Source organism: Harmonia axyridis, chromosome 1, assembly GCF_914767665.1.
Source record: "Harmonia axyridis chromosome 1, icHarAxyr1.1, whole genome shotgun sequence".
NCBI lineage: Eukaryota > Metazoa > Arthropoda > Insecta > Coleoptera > Coccinellidae > Harmonia > Harmonia axyridis.
In genome coordinates, this window is record NC_059501.1 from 50,473,466 (window position 1) to 50,494,188 (window position 20,723).

The window sequence follows — 20,723 nt, forward strand, 5'->3', positions numbered from 1 at the left end:
GAAGTTGATCAATTTTATCTTCGCTTTCATTTAATTGTTGGATGATATTAGCATTATCTGCGCCATTACGTTTTTCAAACATTTTCATCCCTTTCTCAATGATTTTTTCAATGTACATTCATAAGTTCAGCCACTGTTTCACTTTTTCAACCAAAGGTGGCGTTGCATTATTCATTTGGATGGTTATCGTTAGCATTTTTTTCAGCTCTATTTTTTAAATAATAGGTATTATTTTCGCTTTTTAAAGTCCATAAATTGATTAATTACTCATGCTACTTTTTCTTGTTTTGTGGTACAAAGCGCAACTCAGTAACTAAGGCTGTTTTTGAGCATCAGTTTTTTGCCTTTCCTGAGAATTCACAATTTTGGACAAACAGCGTTTTGCAAGTCTGCTCCCCAAACATAAACAAAAAATAATAAAATATAACCACGAAATCTGTGCGACTCTGCAATATCCTCGCAATTCCGTTGTACAAGATGTGGCAGAATGAACGGATTAACCACAGAACTAGAGGAAGAGGTACTCTGTAGATTCAAATTCGAATTGACAAAATGCTCGGAATTCCACAACAAGATGAATGAATAGCTAAAAAATGTTTTTGTTTATTTTCTGATATCCCTACTCTGGTAAACTGTGAAACCTTCTTAATTTGTTGACCCTTCGTGCTACGTGCACAAATATTTTAAACGGGCAAAAATATCAGAAAAATAGGAATGTCGGGAAAACAAACTTATTTATTCTGAAATTAGTTTTCCGCTTCAGTGAGTCGAAACAATTCTTACGAAAATTGCCACCGAAAATGATTGACGCTTCCACCTGCTTGTCTCTTGAATAGGTTCATTTACACTGAAAAATGTTCTTCAAAATGATTCCACAATCATATTAGTGCAAAAAAGCTAATGGTACCCCCATATTATTCAGCGTAACTGGACTTTACTCAAATTAATAATATAAAAAGGAATCAACCACAAAAAAGTTCATTGTTTCTTTGCGACTCAGCCAAAATGCTCATCTTTGTTCTTCTGAACTTCTTGAAAATACATTATAGCGTTAATGGTTTTGCTATAGAGACACTAAATAATTATTTGAACCATGAATCACTACCCTTTAATTTAGAAAATGGTGATAATTTACAACTACCAAATTATGAAGTGGTTTATTTACCAACCATATTAGAGGTAGAAGCTGAGAACTACAAAATAGATGACATTGATAAAGAAACTATCGATTATGAGTTTTCTGCTTTCGAACAGTGAGTACTTATTCTATTATTATTTCCATTATTGATTATTGATAAAATAAGCCCACCAATAATTTATATTATATGGGCTTAGGTTTATTTTTTACATGGCACTGTCAGAGGTTCCAATATGTATATATGTTACAGCTAAAGGTAGGTGTGAATATTAACTTAATTTTAGCCGGTTACACTTGGGTTTATCTTCGAGGAAATGTTAATGTTAGGTTCATATATCTTTAGCCGGCCGAACAAGTGTAACCGCACTCAATTGGATAAAATTGCCAGGGCCGCCGCCAAACATTTTGGCGCCCCGGCAAAATAAAATTTCGCCGCTCTGTTTTGCCTGATTCGCATATTCAATTTCAATAAAGTTAGCGCTTGAATATTTTTCATTTTACTACAAAGAGTGAGTAATATTTTCACTTAGAAACAATTTTTTTTTGTCAAAAAGTTTGTCTGATAAGCCATCTTTTTCGTTTATGATGTGACTGTTAGTATTAGAACAAGAATTTACAATTTCGGATTTTTGCGCTGATGTAGGATTTTTCAAACAATTTTCAGTTTAAGAACTGAAAATTGTTTGAAAAACCCTTGTTGCTTTTATGGTCTAACTAATTAGGTGAATGATAACTTATCGAGTAACACAAACACTTAGAACTAATTTTCACATACACGTTTTGTATTGGAATTCAAGTCGCCTGTTCTTTCTCGCTGTGAAGTCTTTAATAACCAATTCATGAAAGTTTTAAAGATATTGAATCATAGGCAACAGACAACATTGCGAGAGCAGTTGGTTAATGTTATCTATAAGAAAATAATGATCTTTCAAACTTTTATGAAATGGTTATTGAAGAATTCACAGGATAGGTCTATCCTGGCTCAAAGTACTCCTCAAAAAAGTTTTAATGCACCTCATAGGGGAGAAACAACGTTCTGCTTCTGCAGTTGTCATGGGCATGGTTACAATTGCGAGTACAGATGAAAGTCTTTGAGAAGTCTTCTTGCGAATTAATAATAATAATAACTGTCCTTTATTGGCCATCCACCGAAGTCCTTCAGCCTAGTGTATTACACATCATAAGGGAAAAAAAATGTATTCTACATATACAGGGTGTCCTGTAAATACCACGTCAAACCGAGGGAGAATGTAGATCAAAGGATAGCCCACCTGCTATGACAAAATTCCCATTATAAAAGTCTTACCGTTTTCGAGATATTTTTTTTTTTGAAAATAATGAATTTTTTCCCCTTCCAATAGTTTTGCCCTTACGGTTGGTACAATTTTACATCTTTTTGGTTAATTTTTTCTGTAAAATATTGCTGAAGAATGATTTCAACGTTTACATTAAAAACATCCTCCGAAAATTTTAAAGGGGGGCTATGAGAAATATTTTTATTGGAAATTTTGGTAGTGGCTTATTTTGTTCATAAAGTTTAGGACATCGTAGTGAAAAAAAAATATACCGAGCTACTGCTGCACATTACACCAATAAATTGTCTATTTTATAGTGATTTCAGAGAGGTATCACACAAGTCATTTGTTATTCAAAAAAAAAAGATATGGCTGTTTTTATCCAAATGGGTACGTTTCTGACAAAATCAAGTTTGTCAATTCTGTTAAGAAATCTTCGATGTTGCATTACTTAGTGAACAATGGCAATTGTTTACGTGCGAAAATATTACTCGCATAATTATTCACCTCAACGAAATTCAATTTTGCCGGCAAATTTTGGAAAACATCATGCAGATCCAGATTTTTTCAATAAGATCATTTGGAGCGACGAGTCTTCCTGTACCAAGGATGGGTACATGAAGACCTAAATCCTCTGGACTTTCAATATTGGGGCTGCCTAAAAGACAAAGTATACGCAACACCCATACGTGATGAAGCCGAATTGCGGATGCGTTCTCTCAATTCGGCTTCATCACGTATGGGTGTTGCGTATACTTTGTCTTTAGGCAGCCCCAATAATAAAAGTCCATAGGATTTAGGTCAGGTGAACGAGGAGGCCACAAAATTTCACCTTCTCTTCCAATCCACCGGTGGGGATAAGTTCTATTCAAATGTGCGCTAACTTCGAGTCCGTAATGTGCTGGGCATCCATCATGTTGAAACCACAGACTACGTCGCAGCGCCAGTAGCACATCTTCCAATAAAATGGGCAGCTGGTTGGTTAAAATTTCCAAATAATTGTTTGCGTTCAGTGATGGCGGCAGTTCGATCGGGCCCAAAATTACACCATTAAATATTCCAGTCCATAAATTGATCTTGAATCGATATTGTGATCTATTTTCTCTCACCTCGTGTGGATTTATGATATTCCAGCTATGCAAATTGTGGAGATTCATGTACCAATCCTTGGTACAGGAAGACTCGTCGCTCCAAATGATCTTATTAAAAAAACCTGGATCTGCATGATGTTTTCCAAAATTTGCCGGCAAAATTGAATTTCGTTGAGGTGAATAATTATGCGAGTAATATTTTCGCACGTAAACAATTGTCATTGTTCACTAAGTAATGCAACATCGAAGATTTCTTAACAGAATTGACAAACTTGATTTTGTCAGAAACGTACCCATTTGGATAAAAACAGCCATATCTTTTTTCTTTGAATTACAAATGACTTGTGTGATACCTCTTTGAAATCACTATAAAATAGACAATTCATTGGTGTTATGTGCAGTAGTAGCATGGTACATTTTTTTTTCACTACGATGTCCTAAACTTTATGAACAAAATAATCCACTACCAAAATTTCCAATAAAAATATTTCTCATAGCCCCCCTTTAAAATTTTCGGAGGATGTTTTTAATGTAAACGTTGAAATCATTCTTCAGCAATATTTCACAGAAAAAATTAACCAGAAAGATGTAAAATTTTACCAACCGTAAGGGAAAAACTATTGAAAGGGGCAAAAATTCATTATTTTCAAAAAAAAAAAAATATCTCGAAAACGGTAAGACTTTTATTATGGGAATTTTGTCATAGCAGGTGGGTTATCCTTTGATCAACAATCCCCCTCGGTTTGAGGTGGTCTTTACGGGACACCCTGTATAAGTACTTCTACAAAAGACCGGACAATCCATCGATCACCCTCTGTGTTGGAAATTTTCTGGGAAGGGCAGTTACTGGATCCCTGTGGAACATACTCTCCACATCCTCTAAATAGTCTCTAAGTCTTTAATTTTGAGTGAAAATATTTGTAGGATTTCACATATGCCTACTTATGCGTTTCGTCCCTGGCACACACACCGGACTCATCAGTGTGACTTTGGTATATTTGACGCTTGGGGAATTTTTATTATCGGGAGCCGCCGGGACTCGAACCCGGCACCTTGTCGCATCTCGGTGAGTGAGTCTACACTCTTAACCTCTAGGCCACCGAGTGCTGTGTTTATTGTTGCTATGTGGATATTTATGAGAAACCGCCACATGACTCCCTCCTCAGTGACGGAGGAACGAAACTTATGCGTGTTACGAGGTCATCGGTGCAGCCGGGTGATTGCCGCCTAATCAGAGCTGCACCTCGCGGCATCGTGCGGACGGTGAATGCCGCCTATTCAGGTCCGCTATACCGCGGCAGACCAAGGAGCACGTATTGCACGTCATGGGAATGGGCGTCTAGAGTTTCATTGGAAATTGCAGATATATGGGAGCTACGCATCAACCTTCTGCTTTCCAGGACACATCGTTAAGACGGCCATTCCCATCACGTCGGGGTCACCAATGTAGGATTTCACATATGCCTACTTATGCGTTTCGTCCCTGGCACACACACCGGACTCATCAGTGAGACTTTGGTATATTTGTGTGTGCCGTGTCACAGACGCTTGGGGAATTTATAATAATCGGGAGCCGCCGGGACTCGAACCCGGCACCTTGTCGCATCTCGGTGAGTGAGTCTACACTCTTAAGCTCTAGGCCACCGAGTGCTGTGTTTATTGTTGCTATGTGGAGCTTTATGAGAAACCGCCACATATTCTATTCAGGGCGACTAGTCTTTCCTTTATTGGCTGTATGTTCGTTTTTTCATATAGTAGCTCATTTGGTGGATTGTGAAGCTTATTAAGTGGATGTCTTATACCAGTTATGTTTCTGAGTGCTGTTCTTTCTCCAACTTCTATATTCCTCAATACTGAGTCTGCAACATTTACATATAGTGTATTCCCATATTCTAGGTTTGGTCTACAGATGGTTTTGTAAATTTAGTGCATTTCTTCAGACTAATTCCTTAATCTCTACAGGGTGTTTCATTGGTAAATGTATCATACATACGTTAACCTGAGGTAGAGCGACCCTAGACGAGTCCAAAAAACCTATATATGATAGGTCTAATCTGCCCCATGGCCGAGATACAGGGTGGTTTATAAATTCACCAATATTTTCAATTCTTTATAACTTATAACAACTCACTAAATTTGATTGATATTTGGAACGAACAATTTACTTCATTAGGTCCTTCGATTGATCTTTACACTAATTGAAATATCAGATCCGTATTAGAAAAATATGGGATTTTTCACTAGCAATTCCCTGTTGAATGTTAAGACGGCTTAAGGGTGGTCATTATTTGGATTTACTTCAAAATCATTAACCTGCATTATTCAAAGATATAGACATTGCAGGGATGTATTTTATGCATGATGGGACTTCACCTCAATTTATAGTTAAAGTCAGGAACTTTTAAGACCCGAACTTTCCAAATATGTGGATAGACAAAGGTGAACCCCATACATGGCCCGCTAGATCACCAGATTTCAACCCTGTCGATTATTTCGTTTGGTGGTATTTGAAATCTTTAGTGTATTCGTTTGAAATATGAAGTGAGGAAATTCTTTTACAACGTATCGAAGTTGCATGCAATAAGATCCGTAATAATCCAGACATAAAAAAAAAGGGTATTCGACATAATTTAAAAAGGGCAAGAATGTGTATCGAGCAAAACAATTGGCCTTTCGAACAACATCTGTGATTCTTTTTAAATGTTTTGTTGGTTCATTTATTTGTGTTTAGTAATTTATTCATCGTTGCTAACTTGTCACAACACAAGCCATACGTTTCTGAAGAATTTGTCAGAATATCAAGAAATACAAATATTCAATCAACGAAACAAGAAAATTTTCCAATTTAATCTCAATGTACTATTTGTCTGAGAAGTAAGTGAAATTCCACTATTAGTGCGGCCGTACACGGACTTGAAGCCGCAGCCACGCGGTGAACTACAGTCATTCATTCGCTGCCGTAAACACGACGACGAGCAGTCGCGACCGCTTCCATTGTTCACCGAGCGGTTCAGCGTTGCCACGTCGACAAGCCTAAAATTTCGTACCGCGTGTTCAAAATGATCGTATTTTATCGTACCTACATATTATCGTATCCCACTGATTTTTATCGTACACATTCGAAATAAAGGAAATTTTTGCGAGAATATGATAATTTGTGGACACGGATGAAAAAACAAGCAATATATCGAATAAATAATATATTTGTTTTTCTACATTCATGCAAAAAGCAAAACTTTATTGAACTATATTTAGTGGAAAAAGAAGTTCTTTATTGCACTAGTGCAATAAAGTTTTTATTGCACTCATCTGTCATTCTACTTCAACGTGCTGTCATCATGACAAACAAATATTTCAGCCTGAAGGAAATAAAGATGTACAGTTACCAAGTACTAGTACGTTTACAGCAGTAACAAATCAAGAAGTGGATTCAAAAAGTACTTCACTACGAAATATTCATATTGAAAATTGCACCAATTGTTCATTCACTTTCAACATTGAGGTTTAAAATAAAGTTTGAGTTAAATAGTTCGTAACGTATTAGTTCCTGTTTCAATGCAAATCGATATTAATAATAAAGTATTCAAGTTGCGCTTTTCATTTTCCTACACCTAGTGCCTGATAAAATTAGGCTGGAAGAATTATTGGAGGTAACTTACTACAAGGAAATGAAACGCACTCTTCGAGATACAACTTAAGACTAACTTTATTTAACAATGTGGCCAAGATGGAAGATGGTGGCCACTTTACATATATTCAACATAGGTGGCGTTAGTAGGTTCACACGGTGTACAAAATAGTGATTTACTACCAACACCCCCACTCAATCAATATTTAATTTACATCAAATAAACCTAATTCCCTTTTGAGATTATCTGTTTCCTTATCAGAGTTGGAAAAAATGAAGAAATCATCTACATATAATGCTATCATTACTTTTACATTAATATTATTCTTCAAGAAAAAACATGGTTCATAATTAGATTTGGTGAAGCCTAAAGAAAGTAAAATTTTTTCAACTTTTTCATACCATACTTTGGATGACTGTTTTAGACCATAAATTGCCCGTTTCAATTTGAGCACTTTATTTGAATGAACAATTTTGTCGAAACCTTCAGGTTGTAACATGTACACCGTTTCTTTCAAGGATCCATTCAGAAAGGCTGTGGTGACATCCAAATGAGTTATTTTTAGGTCTAAATGAAGAGACAAGGCAATTAGAAATCTTAAGCTAGAATGTCTTACAACGGGAGAAAAAGTTTCGTCGTAGTCCACACCAGGTTTTTGCGTAAAACCTTTCGCCACTAAACGAGCTCTATGAGTCACGTTTCCCGCACTATCAAGCTTTAGTTTAAACACCCACTTGCACTGAACAACACTTGCATCCTGTGGTTTATCTACTAGATCCCATGCGTCGTTGGCTTCAAAAGATTTCAGTTCTTCATCCATTGCCTTCTTCCACATGTCCCCATCAGGTCCAGAAAGAGCCTCAGCTACATTTGTAGGTAATTTTCCCAAATTCTCATCTGCTACACATGCATATGTTACAAAATCATCGAAAGTTCTTGGTTTCCTTACCCTTTCTGACCTTCGTATTGGTCCATCATCATTTTCGTCACCAATGGACTCCTGAAAATATGATGAGGCACTGTTTGCTGAATCTTCCTGTGGATCATGTTCGTCACCAGTGTTCAGAGATTCTTCATCTTCAACCGTGGAGTCCATATTTTCCCCCACTGAAACTGATACCTCTTCTGAAGTGATTTCACCTGGAAAAATATGATGAAGTGTATCTGGTTTGTTAGATGTTTTCTCCATTATTACGACATCCCTACTGTTCATAATTGACCTAGATTCTGGGTCATACAACCTGTAACCTTTGGTATGTTCACAGAAACCTACCAATATAGTTTTTCTGGATTTTTTATCAAACTTTTTTCTCTTTTCTGCAGGTATTAGCATCATAACCTCACTTCCAAAGATTCTTATATTGCCGATACTCGGTTTCTTCTTTGTCCATATTTCATAAGGTGTTTTCTTCAAACCAGTGACGATTGACCTGTTCCGGAGGTAAATAGCTGTGTTCACTGCCTCAGCCCAAAAATGTTTTTTAAGTCCAGCATTGAAAAGTAGACAGCGTGCCTTTTCTACTAATGTCCTGTTCATGCGTTCTGACATACCGTTCTGCTGAGGTGTGTAAGGGTTTGTCTTCTGATGTATAATACCATGATGTTCCGACAAGAATTTCTCAAATAATGAAGAGCAAAATTCTCCACCATTGTCTGTTCTGAGAGCCTTGATTTTATTGTTGGTCTGGTTCTCGACTAATGTTTTGAATACTTTGAAATATTTGAGAGCTTCCTTCTTGTGCTTTAGGAAATAAGTGAAGGTCATCCTGCTAAAATCATCTTCAAGGAGAAAATAGTACTTAGATCCCCCTAAAGAGCTTACCTCTATCGGTCCACAGAGATCGGCATGTACTGTTTCCAGCACTTGTGTTGCTCTGGTGCCTACATTCTTGAAGGGAAGACGACATTGCTTTCCTTCACAACATACATCACATGGTTGGCGGTTGTTCAGTTTTCCCTTAATATCCATTCCATTTACAGCATCTTGCATTAATGAAAGGTCCTTATAATTGATATGTCCGAATCGCCTGTGCCAAATATCTCCAGACACTGCAGTAGCTAGAAAAGAACTTTTAGGTTTGTTCAGATTCAACTTGTACATATTATTCACCAAGTCTGCAGTTGAAATCAATGTGCCATTCCTATTGTATATTTGACAACCCTGGTCAGTGAAGACTACTCTGTTGCCCCTCTTGGTCAGTTGTGAAACAGACAAGAGATTTGTCGAAAGCTTTGGGACATACAAAACATCATTAACAACGATGTCAAACTTTTGATTATTTACTATTGTTGTTATATTTGCTTGTCCAACGCAATCTACACTTATATGTTCATTGTTTGCAACTGTTATTTTATCTATGTCTGCTTGTTCAACGTTTAATAACCAATCTTTTCTTGAGGTTACGTGGTTAGTTGCTGCAGAGTCTACATACCAATCGTCATCATTGAAACCATTCGTTAAGAAAACTGCACTAAATGCGTTTGATTTATTTTCCTTTGGACTGTCACGTTTCTGATATGAGTTAGGGCATTTATTCTTGAAATGTCCAGGCTGTTTGCATTTATAACAAACAACCTTATTTCGATTGGGACGGCCATTTTCTGTGTTGACATTCTGTCCCACAGACCTATAATAACAGTCTATGTTCTGTCCCGAACTTGTGCTGTCACCTTTTGGATTCTTCCGGAAGTGTGTTCTGCTTGCGAAAGCGTTCGCTGCTGTGCTGTGCACGTCGCCATCTACTTCCATGTCCAACAACTTCGTTTTGATCTGATCAGAAGATATCGCTATACCTGAATGTTTCAAGGCCATAATCATGGGACTGAAGCGTTCTGGCAACCCTGCAAGAAGAAGTGACCCAATCCACTCTTCGCTTATGTGAAATCCCGTTCTACCCAATTTTCTGGAAGTTTCGATTATTTGGGTTACGTAAGCTTCCATCGAACTAAAATCTTCTAATCAGTGGGAAATCAATGTTCTGAGAAGAGCAGTCTTACGTGTAAATCCGTTGTCTTCGAACATATTCTTCAGAGTATCCCAAACTTCCTTGCACGTGTTCTTATCCCTGATATGCACGTAGATAGAAGGGTCCAAAGTTAGGATTAATTTCGCTTTCGCTTTAGCCACCATAACTGTGTCCGTTTGTTTCCCGAATAAACAATCAGAAAATCCTTCCAAAACGAAAAAGTTTTCCATGGCGAAACACCATTCCGCGTAATTTTCGCGACCGACTAATTTTGGAACACTGGACATGTAGTTAACGGCCATGTTGAATTTACACTTAACAACTTTTGAGTCTTAGATCACCAACGTACAGAATGTTCACTGTTTTTCACTTTTCCTTGTTCTCTAGCACGAACAATAATTAGGTACTATTTATTCTTAACTGAATTAAAGTGTGACTGGACCCATAACCTGATAAAATTAGGCTGGAAGAATTATTGGAGGTAACTTACTACAAGGAAATGAAACGCACTCTTCGAGATACAACTTAAGACTAACTTTATTTAACAATGTGGCCAAGATGGAAGATGGTGGCCACTTTACATATATTCAACATAGGTGGCGTTAGTAGGTTCACACGGTGTACAAAATAGTGATTTACTACCAACAGTGCCGCACCTCAATAAATCATTTTTTTGCTTTTTGCATGAACGTAGAAAAAATATTGTATGCAACTCGTGCAAAAATTGTTTATTGCACTTTTTGCATAAATAACTATATTTAGACAAAACGGTTAATGAATAATTAATTAATTATCAGACAAGATCAGAGGAACTGCATTATCCTATTCACAGATTATTGGTATTTTCACTTTGTTCATACACCTTATTCTAATGTTTCTTATGGTTAGATTTTACTTCATGAATAGGAAAGTTAGTAGAGATGTGTACAGATTCGAAAATAAAACAAGAAATTTTTTAAGAAAATCGTGAAAAAATGGATCGAATTTTACCTATGACATCGTGAAAATTGTTTCTGTAATTTTTGTTTTTTTTTTCGGAAATTACTCATTTCCATAAAAGTTTTTTCCCAAATAACTTAGAATATCGAATATTGCCAAAAACATGCAATCGTTGGCAAAGAAAGAAAGAAACCGAATAAAAAATAACCAAATACAAAATTCTTTGAATATGAGTGTTCGAGCTACTAGATACAAGATACGTTTCGAAATTGAATATGAAATACTAATAAAAAAATACGTTTTTCGGAAGTAATTCAAGGGTCCTATTATTTAATGATACCTATACATACAGGGTGTCCCATAAGTGGCACGTCACAGTGACACCGGAGGTAGGTCAGCTAAAGAGGGACCTAACCAGCCTAACATGACCCCAGTAAAAGTTGCATGGTTTTCGAGTTATTACCAAATTACGTTTTTTAGTGAATTTTCACCTTTTTTAACATTGTCAGGGTCAGAATTCTGCTGGAAAGCTCTCGAAGCTTATTTTTTTTGTTGTAATGGAATCTTAAATAGTTATTAAAGATGACATGAGTATGATTCTGTCAAAAAGTTATGTGGATTTCCGTAAATTAATGGATAAATCTTGATTTCAATTGCTAGCGAAACGAGAACTTCGACTTTGGACACCTGCTGTGAAAAAAAAATCCTTGAAACAAAACGAGCAAGTAACATCAAAAAATTGGGCATTTTAGACAGATTTAGAAATGGTACAATACACGAATCTTATGCCCATAAAACTAGGTATTTTCATCATTTTACCGATGCCCTACTTAACTAAGTTGAAACTAGGAACCCCGCTATCAGGTAATTTTGCCGCTTGCTATGACATTACATTTGATACCGGGCTTTGTTATTCTTTGTTAAAGTCACAATAGGGAAAAAGATGGATTAGGGGAAGCGAAAAAGGAATATTATTGAAAAAAAAGGTAAATTAATTAAAAACAGACTTAACTTTCGATTATTTATTTGATTCTTAAATCTAACTTACAGTAAATGTTCAAACTGTTTCCCTCGGACTCTAATGCATAAATGACACCGTTTTATAAAATTACGATTCAATTTTCTTAAACTAATTTCCGATATGGTCCGGGCTGCGTCGAATACGCGTTCACGCAATTCTTCCTCGCTTCTTATTGGTTTTGCATACACTTTGTCCTTTAAACATCCCCAATAAAAAAAATCCAGTGGATTCAAATCCGGGGATCGCGGTGGTCCGAGGGAAACAGTTTGAACATTTACTGTAAGTTAGATTTAAGAATTAAATAAATAATCGAAAGTTAAGTCTGTTTTTAATTAATTTACCTTTTTTTTCAATAATATTCCTTTTTCGCTTCCCCTAATCCATCTTTTTCCCTATTGTGACTTTAACAAATAATAACAAAGCCCGGTATCAAATGTAATGTCATAGCAAGCGGCAAAATTACCTGATAGCGGGGTTCCTAGTTTCAACTTAGTTAAGTAGGGCATCGGTAAAATGATGAAAATACCTAGTTTTTTGGGCATAAGATTCGTGTATTGTACCATTTCTAAATCTGTCTAAAATGCCCGATTTTTTGATGTTTCTTGCTCGTTTTGTTTCAAGGATTTTTTTTCACAGCAGGTGTCCAAAGTCGAAGTTCTCGTTTTGCTAACAATTGAAATCAAGATTTATCCATTAATTTACGGAAATCCACATAACTTTTTGACAGAATCATACTCATGTCATCTTAAATAACTATTTAAGATTCCATTACAACAAAAAAAAATAAGCTTCGAGAGCTTTCCAGCAGAATTCTGACCCTGACAATGTTAAAAAATGTGAAAATTCACTAAAAAACGTAATTTGGTAATAACTCGAAAACCATGCAACTTTTACTGGGGTCATGTTAGGCTGGTTAGGTCCCTCTTTAGCTGACCTATCTCCGGTGTCACTGTGACGTGCCACTTATGGGACACCCTGTATAAAGGGTGTTTTTTTTCGAGGTAAATAACTTTAAGTTGGCATTACTGTTCAAGATGGCGAGCGATCTAACAGCTTTCAAGTGATTTATTCTCAGTTTGGTTTGGCAATTTATCGTGAATATACTCACGCCTGAACAACGCTTGCAAATAGTGCAATTTTATTTCGAAAATAATGGTTCTGTGCGGAATACGTATCGCGCACTACGTCCATTAGAGATTAAGGGCACTTCTGGTTGAATGGCTACGTCAACAAACAAAACTGCCGCATTTGGATTGAAGCTAATCCTCAAGTGTATGTCGAAACACCGTTACATCCAGAAAAACTGACTGTTTGGTGCGCTTTATAGGCTGGTGGAATCATTGGTCCGTACTTCTTCAAAAACGATGATGGCCAGAACGTTACAGTCAATGGTGATCGGTATAGAGCCATAAATACTAACTTTTTCATTCCTGAATTGAACAACCATGATGTCCAGGAGCTGTGGTTCTAACAAGACGGCGCAACATGTCACACAGCTCGTGCCACAATCGATTTATTGAAAGACACGTTTGGTGACCGCCTAATTTCACTTTTTGGACCTATGAATTGGCCTCCAAGATCTTGTGATTTAACACCGCTAGACTACTTTCTGTGGGGCTATGTGAAGTCATTGGTCTATGTGAATAAGCCACAAACCCTTGACCATTTGGAAGACAACATTCGCCGTGTTATTGCCGATATACGGCCACAAATGTTGGAAAAAGTCATCGAAAATTGGACGTCCAGATTGGACTACATCCGAGCCAGCCGTGGCGGTCATATACTAGAAATCATATTTCAAATGTAATGCCACAAGATTATCTTGCGGATAAATAAAATTTATGTCAATCGAATAATCCATGATTATTTTATTGCAATTCAAAGTTCTATAGCTCTAAAAAAACACCCTTTACTTAGGGTTGAAGTTTGTAAGTACGATTTCAAGTAACAAAAATTATTTTGTTAATTATATTTGAATTGAAATTCATGAATTCGATTCATGATTATCAATACTGCCGTTTGAATTGAGAACTGCGTGCGTATCTACAAAAAATCACTTTGGGGATATTGAACTTCAAATACTTTGATTTGTGCCATCCACAGATTGAATTTAATTAACATGCATTGTCATGTATTTCTTTTTCATATTAATTCAATTAAATATCACAAATGTGCTTTTTTGCAGATACGCCTTTTTCAATTGAAACGGCAGTATATTTTTGATGGTCTTTTTTATGTGCTTTCAACAATTGAACATTTGCTCCCATAGCCACATATTATAAAATAATATGAATATAAATAATTGAATTGATTGGAAATCAAATTGGGAATGATTATTCGGTAGATAGTATTCATGACTTATTCATTTTATATTTCTGTAATGAACGGAATGGTCATCGAATGTGACCAAGTTCACTTATATTCAGTTGAGATGTTTTTCAACCCTTGGAAGAGCGGATTTCCAGAGGTCTCGGAGAATGAATAATTATATATCGATTCACAAAGGTCTTATTGTGAGTTCGGCCCGTCGCTTCTATGGACAGGTCTTTTAAGTTGATTTTCTTTCTTTAGAGGCAGGGTTAGATTTTCAGGTCAACTAAAATCAATTAATTCTTTAAAATTGAATATAAAAAAACGAAAACCAAAATTGAAATATTCATAAAATTTGTGTCATTTGACTCAACGGCCAAAATCTTTATGATACATACAAATATCCCAAATGATCCAATACTCAAAACAGAAAGAAACAAAATAAACAAATCAGGACTACTCAACAATACTATCTGCAGTGAATTGGTTTCTCAACAAGACAAAATTAAAATGAAACAGCCAAAGGATCATTAAACTGTTACTTGCCCTTATCCCGCGGTGCTAGGTTGGTATACCTAGTTTTAATAAACTTCTTTTCAACTTTTTACACGAGACGAGACGTGTAATTCTTTTTTATTCACTTCATCCCGGAATCGCGCACTCCGAGCTAATCTTTTTCTATACCATAACAAAATTGAAACTTTATCAAAAACCCCTGTTTTCCTACTTCTGAATCTGACCTAACTCGTCCTTTTTTCGAGTCAAAACAATTCCTTCTTTTTTGAATACTTGAAGTTCCTCAAACTCTTTCATCTACTAAGTTTCCTTAGTACTTACCTTATTAAAAATTACTCTGATGCTTAAAAAACAACTATTCTGCTGTAAGTCCGGTTTCGCGACCGACGCGACGTATAATATATGATTTTGAATTGAGCAGAAACCGACAAAATCCTTTTTTTTATCAATTTTTTAAAAACAGTGCGCTTTACATTTACCTTTCTTCTTAACTGCGATATCATTAATATTTAATGATCTAGTTTTCTAACTGTTTAATATTAGTGAATTTCATTATAATTTATCAATAATTTCGATTCAACGATTATAAAGTCATATCATTAGAATTAATGAATCGGAACCCACCAACCAACTTAAACTAAAATGTATTTATATTTATCTATACCTAATTACAAATTTATGTTACTTTTTTACAGGCCTATTTCTCTCAAACTGAAACGAAATGAGAAACTATTGTCTCGCAATTTCAAAACTTATATAAAAAATGGCAGTATCGATGAAGGTGTACTCAACAGTTATTCTAAAAACTGTCATTATCTACACAAAGACGATAGTTCAATTGCAGCTATTAGCATTTGTCAACCCCAATCCATTGTAAGTTAAGGAAGAAATGCATGTATCGTGAATAAATCTTAAAGTGGATTTTTATTTTATTACCTTTTTCCAGCAAGGAATCATCATCTTGAATAATGAAACATTTGAGATCCACCCACTTTCAGAAAGATTACAAAACCTAGTGAAACTTCGAGAACCGCTTCTCGATGTAAGTAATAACTATGACACTGATGGAAGAATTCCACATCTCATAAAGAGGGCAACACTTTCCTCTAATGGCCATCTTGATGACATTTTTCCTATACCAGAAAGTGTGAGGTTTATAAATGATCACTTAATAGATAATATAAAACAAAATTCAAATACAAAAGAGGCTGTGAATACTAGACCAACTGGAGGCTTAACGCTTGAAGTGGCATTGTTTTTTGATGAAACTGCATATAAAATTTTTGCACCAATGATGGATTACGATATCAATAAGCTGCAAGATATGATTTTGGCATACCTCAATGGCGTAAGTACCAAAATCACTATTGAAAAAAAAATCTTGGAATTCCAGATTCACCTTAACTTTCAGATTGAATTTTTCATTTTGAGCCTACCGAAGGTAGAGGGATTCACTGTAATCATTTTGTGGAATAAATCAAATTTTGGTCTTCAAATTCAAAATTTTCACTAGAAAATGGCATTCAAATCTTTTCACAGAAATTTCAGCTATTTCATAGGTATTGGAAGTACCTACGCAAGCGTGGAATTACTGGGTGCCCCATATTGGCCATATCTCACGTTGTACAAGGTCAAAATTTGATGCGAGTTCTCAGATTTTGTCGTAACTGTGCAGGGTTCCAACTAATTTATTATCGATTGATACGTTAACGATCGAATCCCCTCGTTTCAGTAGCTTTCTCAAAATATATTTAAACAAATCGACAAAAATTTTGCCAACAACAACAACATTGCTGTCCCATTGCTCATTGTTAGGTCTTCTGCACATTGATACTAAGACTGTTTTGTTGATTATTGTGATGCGTGATTCGGTCCATAAGTTTTTGTAATGCCTCAAAACTGTCAGCTATCACAATGGTATCGTCGGCGTATAGAATATAGTTCAGCCTGACCCTGTTCAGAAGGATACCTTCGTTCAGTCCATCGGGTGCTGCATTGAAAATAATAAGTTAAAGATCAACAGAGATTAGACATAACCCCGCCTTTTTTTTTTTTTTAAATGGAGGGAAATCCACCTTATGGACACCCAAAAAATCTCGATAAATGTAAAACACCTGTCGACACCTGCTGGATAGTGTGAGGCTCTCTTGAATGGCATACTCACTAAAACCTCCATTACACCTCCGCCGAACCCGTAGAGAAAGGTTCCAAGGACGCCATCCTTCCTCTCACGCGTTCAGCCTCAGTGCGGCCGGCTCAACAAGGGTTTGGTACTCTACGGCGGAATGCCCGACTTTGTGTAACGCTGTCCTGTCCTAAGGAATGTGGAAAAGGGTAGAAGAAATTCGTAGCTGGTGGTAGAGCCATTCAACAGGTAGCCTAAAAAGCGTGAGGCAACTACCCGTAAATGAGCTTCCTCGTTCCGTGGTTTCCCTCATAGCTCTGATTACGGAACTCAAGCCTGAGGTAGTTCCCCGCAGGGATTTGGTCGGCAAGCCTCCTCCCTTCGAACGTAATCTTCCACGAGGAGATGCCCCTTGACCCTGGTCTTGCGACCTTAGCGAACTTGCACAAATAATGCGAACCTTAAGTTCTCACAGCATAGGATCAGCCTCAGTTTGTGCAGGAAGGTTATGAGGATGAGGGTTCTTAGAGGGAGTTCAGTACTTTTGACTGTGAGCAGTGGGGTTGAGCAGAGTACTAACATACTTTTTCGTTATTCTCGTTTCCTAAGATTCAGGGTCATTAAAGTCATACTTACTCCTCGAATAGTGTACCGAGAATTACACTTAAGGTCCTTAACTGGCGCTCGCGGAAACATAAGTAGCCCCTATTCTACCACGTACTCACAGCCAAAAGTTCGCATCTTCTTGCTTCCCTCTCGGCCTCCTATGTTTCGTTCTGCTAGACCTGTCAATGATTTCCACCTACTTTTATGGCCTCTGTCTTGTCGGTTCTGCGCCTCTCTGGTGGACCCTGCCGGCCGGCAAGGGTTCTCGTTCTGCTAGAACCTGTCGCTTGAAAGGGTACAGATATGGGGATGGATGTTCTTAGGAATGTACGAGGTATTGGCAGAAATGTGGTGCTTGGGGGAACATGGGATTGTTGAGGTATGAGGAATGTAGCAGGCTGAGATTAGCCACGCCACATTTTTTTCGTCAGTCTTAGTTTCACTGTCTAATTTACAGCAGGTAGTTACTACACGACAAGGTGCTGACCTTGGAAGAGAGACATAACCCCGCCTGCCACGCAACATCTACACTTGTTCCGTTCGTCTCCGTCCAAACGTACGCACTCTGTCTGATTCCAGTAGAGCTTTGAGATTATCCGGATAGGACAAAAAATTAAATGAAAATAGAAAATAACGTGATTTAAATCTTAATATTCATCTTAGAAATATGTTCAAAAGATAAGAAAGCCATTAAAAGGTTCTGTTCAAATTGCTTGCGTCGATTTTGTATGCAGGCATCTACTATACTATGGCGTACTTCAGTGACGGTCACCCGTGATGAAAACCTGTATTTTATATGCTGGGAGGCCTCTCCCTTAATTCTTCAGTTGACCACTGGAATATTGTAAATCAAACTTTTCATGCTACCTCAAATGTAAGATCTTGCCGACCAGAGAATTGGTCCTCGCGTAGCCAGCGGTACGTCTTGAGCATTGAGCATTGAGAGCTGACCGCCCAAAATGTTCTCAAACGAGACTCTACTCTGGTCTTACGGGAGAAAAACTGGCCAAACAATGCTATAGTCGATGGTCCCACCCTTAGAGGAAAGAAAAGATAGATGTTCCCTTAGAAGTAAATAGCGTTGTATTTTAATCAATTGCCACAGTATGATGATAAAGCGAGATAGGAAAACAACAGACCTGCAAAATTGACAACTAGAGGTACAGTAAACATTACAGTGGCGTAGTCAATGGTTTCTTAATAAGGATTAATATTATAAATATCGATATTGAACTTAAATATAGAATATAAATGACTTATCATATTTCAAAATGAAAACATTCTTAACGCCAGGCACCATATTTTGCTTAATTCTCTATTTGAAGGAAACCTACAAATGTTAGCATTGAATTGAGTTTTCGATATCAAGCAAATACTACGCCATAGACGAGATATATTCTACGCCTATGGACTCAAAACGTGAGCTTACCTATGATAGGTTTTCATTTCCGGATGTTTCACAACCTATACATGTTTTCGAGGTTTTACCATGATTAGAATTAACTTAAAATTCACAAACTTTCATAAAATAACGCCGATTACAAACGTGAAAGTAAAATGAACAGTTAATCTTCAATGTACCTCTGAATGTCTTATGCAATAACAACAACAGAACCGTGTTGCCAAGAATATTCGCAAAACATCTATGCCACTAAACGGAGAAAAGTTTCCTTCTTCCTCAGAATGGCCAAGCAGTACATTACTACAAATGTTATAGCGATGTCAACCAATGCTATAAGGCAACTCTATATTTTCTTTCCTTTAAGGCCCCACCCATACATAAAAAAGAAACTCCACTTGTGGGCCAGTTTCTTTTGACTTTTGCGGATTTTGAGTACTCAGGATCTTCAATGTCGCAGTTTAGGAGAAATCAGCAGAAGTCCATTTTTTGACCGGAAGTCCCTCTTCAACGGCATGTTCTGGTGTACAGGACCAACGCGAGTATTTTTGGCGCCTGAAGCAAAGCATTTTTCGGCGCCCCTACTGAAAAAGCTAATCGTTCCTTTCAATAGCTGTTTTCACTGGGTTTCTCTCTTTTTTCTGACATTTTTACTAACAATAAATTAATAATGATACTTCATGTGCTGCTATTACAGAAAATTCAAATCGAATGAAACAAAATGTATGTATATGAGTCTATTTACCTCTTATTCTTGTCGCTGTAAATATCTTCATTTATTCCTGCATTCCTGGATAATACGTAAGGACTTTATCCAATTTTAACATCCACATGATACATTAATTACCTAGCACACCAGAAGATACAAAGGTCGATAGGGCATGCAAAGTTTCAGTATTGCTTTGAAAAGTATTTGGGATTACAAACATGTGTTCCGCTGAAAACATTTGGCATTTCACAGTAACTAGTTTCGAATGCGAAATCACAGGAATTTTACATGATGAATGTAGCTTCCAAATGGTTCGAAAGCGAAAGTTTTGTTTTTCATCATTGTTGAATACATAATGATTTTAACCATCTTTCAATGAGGGGTAATTGGGAATTCGGTTTATATTGGTTGGGCTGCCATGTATTATTTATTTATATTCATAAATATATCATAAAGGCAGCAACCTGTGTAATGAATAATACATAATACCGCCTTCACTAATCCTAGTGATGGCGGTTTGGAGATTTTTCTTGCAGGGAACGTTGACAAAACGCAGTGGAGCGGAACGACCCTATGTCGTTCTTAAGAATCAAGGATGAAATATCATAAGGCAGCCAACAAACTGGGTCAAAATGCCGCCCCTCAAATAGAGGCACCTGACACAGTCGCATCATTGTTTCACCCCTAATACCGGTCCTCATGTCCTCACCCTGTGATGTATAATGAAACGGGTACCTATTATCGTGATGTATACATTGTGAACTAATTATTCTTTAACAATGCGTCTTATTAAGGCTCCCGTTGACACTGTAGGATCTGCTTGAAATTCTGATAAAATTTGAAATTCCATCAGCACTTTCATTTTGACTCGGCTGAACCCGTCTCGATTCTCGAACGATTCACGACGCTATGTCGTATCAAACACGCTCCAATGAGGTAAATGATCTGCGTACTTCCTTCGTGCTGCCAAGGCATCCCC

The 20,723-nt window shown here is 36.9% G+C and overlaps 1 protein-coding gene across 1 annotated transcript in view; it reads left to right on the forward strand.

The window, feature by feature from the left end:
* The first annotated feature begins 577 nt into the window (after window positions 1-577).
* Window positions 578-20,723, forward strand: part of LOC123688567 (A disintegrin and metalloproteinase with thrombospondin motifs adt-2-like) — a 76,637-nt gene continuing 56,491 nt past the window's right edge. Inside the window, exons 1-3 of the mRNA XM_045627152.1 lie at window positions 578-1,253; window positions 15,601-15,778; window positions 15,852-16,253. Of these exons, the coding sequence (XP_045483108.1) occupies window positions 1,006-1,253; window positions 15,601-15,778; window positions 15,852-16,253 (828 nt within the window). The 5' untranslated portion in view covers window positions 578-1,005. The remainder of the gene's footprint in view (window positions 1,254-15,600; window positions 15,779-15,851; window positions 16,254-20,723) is intronic.